This window comes from Emydura macquarii, unplaced genomic scaffold (genome assembly GCF_026122565.2).
Source record: "Emydura macquarii macquarii isolate MOO-44397 ecotype Brisbane River unplaced genomic scaffold, CSIRO-AGI_Emac_v2 contig_1027, whole genome shotgun sequence".
NCBI classification, from domain to species: domain Eukaryota; kingdom Metazoa; phylum Chordata; order Testudines; family Chelidae; genus Emydura; species Emydura macquarii.
In genome coordinates this window covers 11,753,345-11,765,060 of record NW_027131164.1, presented here as the reverse complement: position 1 = coordinate 11,765,060, position 11,716 = coordinate 11,753,345, and the positions used below count along the sequence as shown (strand labels likewise).

General features: G+C 42.0%; 1 protein-coding gene across 1 annotated transcript; it reads left to right on the top strand.

Moving 5' to 3' along the window:
• The first annotated feature begins 3,992 nt into the window (after positions 1-3,992).
• On the top strand, positions 3,993-9,083 carry CUNH2orf50 (chromosome unknown C2orf50 homolog). Its single transcript, XM_067544875.1, has 3 exons — positions 3,993-4,261; positions 7,525-7,564; positions 8,793-9,083. The coding sequence occupies exons 1-3, from the start codon at positions 3,993-3,995 to the stop codon at positions 8,982-8,984; spliced, it is 501 nt and encodes a 166-aa protein (XP_067400976.1). The 3' UTR covers positions 8,985-9,083.
• Positions 9,084-11,716: the final 2,633 nt, after the last annotated feature.

The window sequence follows — 11,716 nt, the reverse complement described above, 5'->3', positions numbered from 1 at the left end:
CTCTGTGGCCTGTGTTATACAGGAGGTCAGAGTAGATTAGCATAATGATCCCTTCTGGCCTTAAATTATACGAATCTCAACCTAAATCATGGAATACCTGTGGCAGTCTTCCTGGCAAGTCTACAAACACTTTAAATTGCCTTTTTGAAATGTTCTCAGCTATAACTTTAATTACAATTTGTGCACAGTGTGGTACACGATATAAAAGGCACAGAGAGGTTACATGACATGCCTGGCCAAGGCTATACTGCAGTTCAGGGACAGTCCCAGGAATGGAAGAAACCAGACTTCTTCCTGGCTCCCACTTGGCTGCTCTTACCTACACAAAGCAAACATTGGACAATCCTGAGCGTTTAGAAGAATGCACATTTCCTGCAATATAAAAAAAAATGTTTCCATTTACATAGGGAAAAAAATCCCAAGAGGTTAGTGGGGTGTGGGGGAAAGAAGAGGAAAATAACACTGCAAGTTACCATAACATTCTGCAACGTATGGAAAGGTAAACATAAAGGAGACTTCTGAAAAACACAAATGCATTGGGAAGCATTCCAAACCCTTAGTCCTGAAACCAGATCCCATGGGCGGATCCTCACCTGCACAGAGTCCCACTAACTTTAATGGAGATCAGCCAGAATACAAAGGTCCAGCACTGGAATTCTGACTCCAGAATCAGAGTGCCTTAGACTGGAAGGTATATTTTCCAGCACGTGCCAATACACACTGGTTTTTCTACCATGTTGACTTCATCACAATCTTCCCTCCTTCCCCACCTCCAAAGACAAAATTCTCTGCCAATATTATTTTCCTTCTCCAGTACAAAAATGAAAGTGCATTCTCTGAATTTTCCAAGCCATTTCCATGAAACAAGAAAACCACAATACAGTGTTGAGGGAAAAGACTTGTAAGCCCTGTCCTCCAATGAGAGTAATGCAGGCTTACCCCTGCCCCTCATGGAGCTCATTATGGGATGGGAGTTCTAGCAACAAATTTACCAACTAGAACAATCACCACTGAAGGCAGAGCAGAAATTGGTTTCAGATAAGAAAAAATGCAGCTGATATTGACTTACACAGTCTGGGTTTTCTAACTATTGAATAGTTTAAATAGGCATTTTGGAGATATTTAAATAGATGAAAATAAATTTTTAAAAAAGCAATGCATGTTATCATCAGCCATCCATTCAAATTTTCCATAACAAACTACAAGCCCTCTTGTGGTTAAGTAAAATTAATATCTAAACACCTAAGAAAAACATCTTAAAACATTATTTTCTTAGGGGGAAAAAGGCAAATTGCACACACTCATATCTATCTATCTATCTATATCTATACATAGATATAGATATATAGATATAGATAGATAGATATAAATGATATATGATATGATTTTTCAAATAAAAGTTTACAGTTCATATCACCACTGTAAGTCAAGAACATTATTAAAACTGTACCTGTGCGTTCTGGTTGCTGCCACTATGGAAACAGAGGCCTGCTGAACAAACTACATACAGCAAACTCCTAACCAGAGTTTCTGTCTCTTACAGTGTTCCTTTTAAAAACCTCCCAAACCCTGCCCCTCAGCAAAAAAAATCCTATTCGTACATTAGAATCAGATTACATGGATGCCTATGACCTCAAGTCAACATACTCTAATAAAAAGAGAGCAGCGCAAAACAAAAAACGCCATCAATAAAAAATCCTAATTCCAAATGAGTCCCCCACTCTAAAACCCTTTTTGAACATTAGAAATGTTTACAGGTACGTAACGAAGGAAAGCAGAGCATTATCTACAGGCATTCCTTAAACCATTCTTTTTATTTTATAATATTAATGATGATTTGAACATACAGCAAGGAATTTCAGAGCAATGTCCAAAACATCACCCTTAAACTTACCCTGCTGTGCTTTGATGGTATGAAAGCACCCTCTGCTTGATGACTTCTAGTCCATAAGGAACGTGGAGTAATTTAAAGCATAAAGTTCCATCTTTAGCTCTTGATTGCCTTCTTTCTGAAGTAGTAGATATGTCAGAAAATCACATTATTGTAATGATTTCCCAAGTCCTTTTATTTTACAGGCATGTCACAACCACCATCCCAGTCCATACCGTGTCCAGAGAAGCAGCCTGAAGGCTATAAGACATCATAGACTCCTACATATAGACTCCTATCTAGTCTACTTTGGTTTGACCAATATTTCTAATTTGATAAATACATTCTCCTCTTCTGAGCTCATGGGGTCAGAGTAAAAAGGTTTTCTTTTAATCTCTAGGTGCTCTTCTGCCTCTGAGATGCACACATAGGCCTTGATCCTGTATCAAGGATGCACTCACTTAAATGCTGGCTCTGTACAGGTGGAAGAGTCCGACTTGTGCATCTCAATTCAAGATTGGAGCCTTACAGTGTCACCTTACACAAAGTACAGTGAAAGGCATCTTGAAGTGGATTATAGTTAGTAGGGGTTACCTGGATGACTTTTTATGTATTTTTAAATTATTATTAACTCACTTCTTGTGGACATCACAGAAGAAATGGGTCTTAAGGAGGGATGTAACTAAAGACCAGGCAGGCGCTTGCTGAATCAGAACTGGGAGAGTATTCTATACATAGGAGGTGGCTTGAAGATTGTGGTGAGATATCTGGGATTCCAGAATCTTTCCTTATATTCAAAATAGGACATAATTGTGGTAACCGGGTGGTGTCTCTGGGCAAATTCTGACCTTTAACAGGCAATCACTGTAAGTCTACATATAAATTCGGATCTAAATATAGATATAGATTTAGGTCTTCCCTCCGTCAGAGACCCCACTGCTGATCTGATCAGGAGTTTAAATCTGGAGTGCACTGACTACAAAACACATTGGACCTTAGGCTCAAAGTCAAAAATGGCCTCCTGCTTCAGCTTGCTTGTAAATGTCACCAAATCGCAGTATCACTCCATATTGCTATACAGCCATACGTCCTGTACCCTGAAGAGCCGCATGGGATGCAAGTCACTGAGCAGACCCCTAGGAGGAATCCAGCAAAGTAGCAGGGTTGACTAGGAAATGGGTAAATTTCTTCAGTTTAGTGGTATTTAGAAGAAAGATGAGGCCAGAGGCCAGTTTTAATATTCAACCCCCAAATGGATGTGTGAGTCAGTCACAGAGCACACAGGGACTTTTAGCAGCCAGTCAGCTGCTTGTCCAGAGAGCAGGAAGCAATTAAATGTTACTCCTCCCGAACCAATTTTTGATTGTTCAGGCCTGCAGCTCAACAGGAGTTTTCTTAGTCAGGCCTGAAATTAAGAGGCTTTCAAAGCATGAAACTAACACTGATTCCTGGAAAATCTTATTTTAAACAGCCAGAAATTCCATCCTAATGAGAAATTCCATCCTCCCAGCAGCTGTGTGGATTGGTTTCCACTCCTTCTGGGATAAATATTCATGAGCCAGCCCGGTTTCCAATGGAGACAGTAAACACACTGGGGAAACCTGTTTCTGTTGCACACACACAACAAATCCAACGCTGGAAAACTCAGCAGCACACTCTCCAGCAAGCTTTGCTACTAACTGAGCAGCCATTCTGGGGACTTTGTGATCAACGTGGAGTGGTCTCAACTGCACACATCAGTAGCTGGTGTCTCAGAAGATGAGAATTAGGAATTAGGCTACACCTGGTATCTTTAGCCTTTTGGTAACGATTGTTCTTTTTAAGATTATTATTACAGTGAAGTTTCCGTTCGCATCCACCAAATGAAGCAACACAAACCGGCTGCCTGCTAGAAGTGGGCCATTACGTAAAGGGGAAACAAAATAGTACACAGGGTCGCTTGTTGGAGGTTGGCTTCTTAGTGAAGATTCCTTGTTTTTATTTATCTTGCCAAATCCTAAAAGAAAGTGCTAGGAGAGAAAAGAACCTGACGCAGGAGAGGGAGCTGTGGGATCGGAGGCTCTCGGAGAGCACCTCCTCTTACCCAGTGGTGATAACATATCACATAACAGGGGAGACACAGATGGGGAGCAGATCAACTGGATTCAGGAGAACAACCTCAGCCGGGTACCGGTTGCCAGCAGCCAGATCTTTGGTGCAACTAGCTTTATCCTCATCTCCTTCTCTCAGCACCACCCAGCTTGGAAAAGCTCCGCCTGCCACCCAGGCCTTTGCACAACAGGCAGCCCAGGCCCGCAAGGAGGAGCAGTCAGCGCTGTGGGGGGACCAGGTTCGGCAGGACAAGATCTGGAGGGAGTTCATAGAGGCCGAGAGGAGAGGAAGTAAATATTGGTAAGTACCTCAAGTCCAACTTCACGAGCTCCTCTTAACATCGCCGCTGCTGCGGCTCATAGTCTTAGGGTATGTCTACACTGTAGCTGGAAGGGGTCGTTTCCAGCTCGAGTAGGTACACCCGTGATCGCTCTGATCAAAGAAGCCTGATAAGGACAGAAGTGTAGCCGTGGTGATGTCAGCTGCGGGAGGGGCTAGCCAGCAAGTAGATACCTAGGTTCTCCGATGGGTTTGCGCTCAGGGCAGCTGACCCAGCCTGACATTTGCACTGCCGTGGCTACCCTCTGTTTTTAGTGCACTAGCTCCGACTCGGCTAGTGTGGGAATGGCAACTCGAGCTGGAAATTACACTTAACCTCAGTGCAGACCTACCCTAAGAGCCTGATCCAAAACCCTTTAAGTCAATGGAAAGATGCCCACTGACTGGACTTTGGGTCAGGCACTAACCCTGCACCTGCAGAGACCACACACCATCTCTGTTCTCTTTTTTGTGAATACTCTATTGGAGCGTATCTCCTGGCAAGTCCTGCCTGAGCTGAACCGGAGATGCTAAGGAACACCAGGCTTAATGCCACTCAGCTGTACAGTTATATAGAGGTCCACACAGTGAGGATGTGACAGCATCTGTAATTGATTGCACAGATGTTATTATTGCCTGTTCTCAAATTCTTGGAAGTGGCTGAAGTAGAGATTGCACAGAGTGTTCTGCCAAAAAATTATTTGGACTTCAACCCCACAAATCTTTCGAGTGCCCTTAGCCCGCCACACACAGACATACACACACAGGGAAAATCCCACTGTTGCTAATATATCAGCAGCATGTACAGCATGAACGGGCAATAACTTTTGCTTTGAATGGATAGATACACAGCTGAACTGACAGAACCAGGCATTAAAATCTCTCCTGTCTCATTCACACACACTATTTGTGATTGTTCTCCAATTTCCAGCATAAGCCTGCCTGCTAGAAGAAAATCCTTGGTAAAAGCAAGATTAGCTTGAGTTCTCATTGTATGCCAGCCTTATCCAGCCAGACACCAGGAAGCAAGGTGATAAGAAGATGTTCAGCTAGCATGACCTTCCCCTGGATTCAGTGGGAAGGAGGGAAGAGAAGATTTTTTGTTGGCTCCTCTTCTCCCACCAGCCTCCTGGAGATGGCACCAAGCGTAGTAATGATTGCTTCTTTCCTTAGGGACATATTTTTCACTTCTGTCTTTGCCTCTTTAACTCAGCCTCCAGGTGAGAGGAACAAAGCTCACCTGCAGTTCCACATCCCACAGAGCTTGGGATGGGAGAAGTCCTCTCCCCCCTGGTAACCTGGAAATGAAATGAGGGGGTAAGGAAATGGGGCCAATAGGCTGATTTTCATACGGCAAGGCCCAGGCATTCAGTGATTACTAGTACTTCGCAATACAAATATAGTATTATCCAGATCTGATATGTTTGTACAGTGCCTAGCACAATGGGCTCCGATCTTGGCTGAGGCCTCTAGACACTACTGAGATATAAATACATATAATAATAACTACAATGCTAATTATTATTATTATATGCTAAACTGCACTGCAGGACATTCACACCACTGAAGCAGTGTCCACATGGTGAATTACTGCCCAGCAAGCTAGTGAGCTATAGATTTACACCCTGGTTTGCCATGCAGTAACTCACCCTGCAGACATGCCCTTAGAGAGCTCCTTCTCTCCACAGATATCACAGCACTTTGCAAAGGTGGGTAAACTATCATTATCCCCATTTTACAGATGGGGAAAGTGAAGGGATTTGCCCAAACTCACAAAGCAAATTAGTGGCAGAGCTGAGAATAGGAACCAGATTTCCTGATTCACAATCCTGTGATCACACCACAGCTTCCAGTTTATCCATCTGTACAAAACACTGTAGTGGGTGGCTGCTCCCCAACTTGCAAATATAGTTTGGTATGACAACAAAGAAAGCCGTGTGGTCATTGCAGAAGAGAGGTATTAAGCACAGAGAGCTTTGTGACTGTAAGTCTATGTTTACACTGACAGTGGCAAAATCACCATTGCCAGATCGATCTTTCAGTATCGATTGAGTGGTCAGTGAGACCCGCTCAATCGATCAGGAAGTCGGCTGAGTAAGTCCACCCCCTCAAGTAGCGTAGCGCTGAGTCAGCAGGAACGCTGTTCCCATCGGCTCAACGCAGTGTGAACAGCACACAGAAGGGAAGCTGAGCAGTCGATGTCAGTTACACAAACTACTCTGCATAGTTTGCGTAACTCCCGTCGACTGCCACCGAATCACGCGGTCAGTGTGAACCAGCCCTAAGAAACTGTTCTTATATTAAAATAGTGTGAGCAGCAGTAAGTGGATGGATTGTAAATGTCAGATTTGGAATTTAAATAGACTCTCAAACGCTCATCAACGGCAGGTCAGCAACAAACTCATTTTTATTAAGTTACTTTTCTAAGGCGAGCACATACTTAAAGGGCTTCTGCCTTCCCATTACTCAGCATGTAAGGTATTCATACTGTGAAAAACCAAACAGAATACCACTAGTTAGAAATTCCTCCTAAAAAGAACATTCGATTAACATGGCTATTAACTAGAAAAATGAAGGTAGAATACCTAGAATTCTGGCTAAAATTGGGGATTATTCTATGTCAAAGTATGGGTACTGTTAGTAATAACTTTTAATTGACACCAGCTGATCTCTGAGTTATGGGTGTTGGAAATGGAACTTTCATTGTGAGAAAAAGTACAGAGACAGACATCAGAGCAGCATCTATTTCCATGATGAGAGATTGGCAAGGGATCATTTGCCAGCAACCATAATGCAAATAGCTTTGGAAAACAAGAGCTCATCCACATGTCTTAGAACTGAAACTCTTGAACTTTCAGCCAATTCAGTAAATGGAGATGTTTGCAGCTCTTGCTAAGAGCAGATTAACATGTCTGCACCATATGAAACCATTCTGTGTATCCACTGTGTGTGTGATTCCAATTGCTCAGATACCACAGCGATGAGAGTGATATAAGAATACAAATTAACAACTTGTGGCCCAGTTGTGTTCAAATTGGAACTGGATACATTCTGAGAAGAACCTAGAGCTTGCTTCTAAAATAAAGTCTGACTGTACTGAGATATTCTAGTCACATGACTGAGGTAAGAGTTATTTTATGATACAGAATCGGGTTTATTTTAAATCATGGAAAATTTACGAAACTAAAGGTAAAGTACAGAACAGGAATAAATCATTTAAGTTAATTTTTTTTTTCTATTCCAAGGTACCAGAATTGGGGGTTCATGAAGGACTATGATCCAATGGTAGGTTACACATAAATTTACTAACTATAATCCAGGCTCTTTTTGATTTATAACAGAGTTTCTAGTAGGCTAACATTTAAATTAAGCCATCCTTGAATATAATTTGTCAAATTGTTTAAGATTAAAAACTGCAGGAAAATATACCTAGGAAATCCGACGTGCCACTTGTCTACTATTCTCGTTCTAAACAGATGGAAAGCAATGTTTCACCTCAAAGGCCATAAAAGGACAGACATTTTAAAAGGGTGCTTGAAGAATCAACCTAGGAAGGAATTTAAGAAATAACGTCAGTGCAATAGAATCTGAGTCATTTATTTAAAAAAACCCATCATCATCTTGCTCGACAAGTTTATAAATGGGATTATATAATGTGGTTGCCTACAATAGCAGGATTCTGGACTTGATGACTTGGGGGGAGGATCTCTTCCATTTTATGTTCTTGCCATCATCACCACCACACTAGGTCCTGACTGACATCCCATGCAATGCGTTGAAGTCAATTGGTTTACATGGGAAGTCATGCTCCCAATGATAAAACTCACACTGATTGTGAAGGGGAGCACTATCAGGTCCTGGCGTGAAGCAGAATTTTACTTCCTGCGCTCATATTCTATGAGAGAATATATCGAAAGAATATACACCAATGACTTTTGATCCAATCCTGCAGCTCTTTGGCAAAACTCCTCCTTGGAATAACTGGAAATTTGCCTATGTAAGGACACAGGACCAAACCATTTATATTTTAAAATACCAAATGACTGCAAAATTTTTAAAAATGGATGATTCAACCAGACACTCTGAAACCACCTTATCTTGATGAAAGCTGATGCATTAAATTACCAGGTGCTCAGTCTGTTCTTTGATTGAGTTAAAGAGCTAATTTTTTGGATGCTGCATCCTTAAAGACTGCTGACCCTTGGTTAATAAGATGGTATGCTACTTTTCAAGAGTAAATTAAGGTCCGTCTTCTTGGAAGCTGATTGGGTGTCACCAATTTCAGTTATTTTAATGATGATTAATTTTACTGTCTCTACAGAGCATTTTCACATAAATTCAGTGAAATTTCAAAATATCTGAGTGACTTAAGAGCCTAAGACCCATTTTCAAAAATGACTTAGGATTTTAGGTCTCATTGACTTTCATTTTCATTTTTGAAAATGGGAATTGGATGCTCTTGAAAATGCTACCTATAATCTTAAGAAAAGGTCTTTCCATTTATTTTATCCAGGGTAAGACAAAGGAGCAGGAGCAACTGCCTGAATATGTGCCTGTGTTTTCAGACAAAATTCCCAACACCACCAACCAGACCATCGGCAGTAGAATGAACACTGAAATTGGTAAAACTCTAGTAAACATGGATTACTTCCTCAACAGTGGCAGACAAAAGAAGAAACTTGAGCATGAATTCCAGCCCTCTTAGTGTTAGAAAGAAAATAACCCTAATTCAAGATAACTATCTTTTTTCAGTCTCACAGTAATGAAGTTACAAAGCATCATATCCTTTACTCACATCAATGTCTTGCATGGCATGTTTTCATGAGCAAAAGTGGACCTTGTGATTAAAAATCTTCTGGAAATCCTCTTAATATTTTGAATGATCAGATTAGAGTGGATATAAACACGTACTCTTTAGATCACAGGGTCCAGTCATGCTCCCATCAAAGAAAATGTCACTAAACTTCAGAGGGAACAGGGTCTCAGCCAGAAGAGAAACCCCAACTTATCCAAGATTGGTCACAAGATCTTGCAAGATGCAAGATAACAGTATATTTCTAATTTTAAAGTAATCATTGCACTAGATGGTGGCAGGCCCTTGTGTTCTGTTTATCTAACTAGGGTTTTATCATACTTCCCATCACCTCAATGTCTGAACTCATCCCGGAGAGTAAAAACCAAGATGACGAAAGCCTCTGTTCTAATTTTTCTCCCTACTTCTGAGGAAGTGGGTGCAATTTTTGTTTTCTGATTTTCCATTTTTGTAATTTGCTTTTTCCCCTCTCCTTCCTTTTACTATTACTACTTCCCTCTTCCTTTCTCTTTTCCTCCTCCTCCTCTTTTCTGATTTAGTTGCATCTGGGGGAATACTAACACAAAGAAGAGATCCAGAGGGGTAGCCGTGTTAGTCTGTATACAGCAAAAACAACAAGAGTCCTGTAGCACTTTAAAGACTAACAAATTTAATTTCTGCAGGCATAAGCTTTCGTGGGCTGTAACCCACTTCGTCAGATGTAAGGAATAGAAATCAGATAGGAGGTATCTATATACATATCCAAGGGTAAGGAACAACAATGGGGAAGGTATATAAGAAGAGAATTTTACACTCCACTCTGGAGGCACTGGTATTCATTCTGCTCTCCTCCAGTGATAAGTTCCAAAGTTCTGTTGCCCAGAAAGCCCAGTCTTCCATTCTTATGAGCTTCACCCTTCAGTTTAACAGATTCATAGTTCTTGAAGAACATCGCTCCCCAGGCAGATCATCTTCATGTCGCAAGAAGTAGCATTCTTTAAGATATCTAGAGCCAATTCCATGGAGGGGCTTGAAGGCAAGGATCAAGGTGTTGGTTTTGACTTGGTACTTTACAGGGAATGGGAGTACAGCACAGAGCACTGAGATGATGCAGAGGATAGCTGTTTCCTGGAGTAATTTTAGTGGTTTAAGGTTGGAGCGCTCAGACCTAGGTGAATAGGGCTGAAGTAATCCAGCCTGAAGATCCCACAAGTACGGATCACTGTAGCAGAGTCACCACCCAAATACAACAGGTCACAATGCTCTAGCCAGACTTCAGTGGAAAGACGTTTCTCCCGCTGTTGCAGCGGTTTCAGACTCCAGCAGCAGTGGGCAGTCCAAAAGCACTCCAAAGATGGAGACCACTTTGACAGCCAAGAGCTGGACACTCTCAGTAGGTGAGGTGAGAGGATTTCAGCTAGGCAGAGGGACAGTTTGGAGCTGGTGCTCTCTGTGCTGGGGAGTAAAGGAGATGTAGAGGTTGGTGCCACCTGCTGCCATTTGAGACCATGGCACCTCCTAGTTTCCTAATGGCTTCACCTATGTTTGAAAGGCTGGGGAGAGAATAGAAATGTGTGGGATGCCGCAGCTGAGTGTCATCTTGAGATGGAGGAACACCACACTCTGCGAGCAGCCTAAAAGGATTGGCTCCATTTCAGTGTTTGCCATTGACCCACAAAGGAAGGCAGGAGTCTTCTATAGTAAATGCCTCAAAACAACTGTGTATAGTTGCACAAAGCTGTGTGTGTGGCATAACAAGGATCCCACACCTCCAGAGGATCAGTCTGTGCTTTCTCCTGGGCCCAAGGACTGCTTCCCCTTCCTCCTCCACCCTAGCAACTATAAGAGGTAGAGAGGAGACCAGGTGCTCCCCCATCTCTACGCTGACCAGCAGAGCTGGCTGGCTACAAAGGGGAATGAATACCGCCCCCCCCTAAGCACACAGAGATGTGCTCACTCTGTGTGCTAGAAAATCCAGCCCTGCTTCCAAGACTAGCCTGTGCAGCTTGCAATTTACATTATCACTTAGAAATTATTAACATTCAGTTCTGTACTGCAATTAGATTCCTTACCCTGAGAGGTACCGAGCAACCCCAGCTCCCAATGAAGTTTACAAGCTGCATGCAGAGGTGCCCAGTACCTACCTCTTATTCAGCCTCATGTAAGAACAGTTCATTTATAACTCCTGTGGATTTTGCCATTCAGCAGTGAACACTGAAAGCACATGAGGCTATATGCCTAGCAACCTCCAGGTGGCATTCCTAACCAAACAATCAGCTGGAAAGAAAATAGCCACAGCAAAACAATGTTACGCAATTATTTTTAAAAGTAACATTCCTATTGACAGCCTGCCAGATTCCTGGCGTGATTACCCCTGTGTAAATTCAGAATAAGCCCATTGAAGAGTTACTCCAGATTTACACTGGGGAGCTGAGTACATTATCTTTTTTAAATTGGGTTAAAAACATCAAGCAAAATAGTACCAAAAGTAATTTCAGGCAGGGGAGGGGTCAAAGTGAAATGTCATTCTGATTTGTCTTTTTAATTAAAATGTTTTGGCTTTAACTGGTGAATGCAAATGATTTATTTTGCGCAACTACTTAGATTTATTGCTGGAATGAGTCGCTGTGCATCAGCAGTGTTAA

Coding starts and splice junctions, on each gene's coding strand:
- CUNH2orf50 (XM_067544875.1), top strand. CDS start 3,993: ATGGGGAGCAGATCAACTGGATTCAGGAGAACAACCTCAGCCGGGTAC. Junction 4,262..7,524: donor AGGAGAGGAAGTAAATATTG/GTAAGTACCTCA, acceptor TTCTATTCCAAG/GTACCAGAATTGGGGGTTCA. Junction 7,565..8,792: donor TGAAGGACTATGATCCAATG/GTAGGTTACACA, acceptor TATTTTATCCAG/GGTAAGACAAAGGAGCAGGA.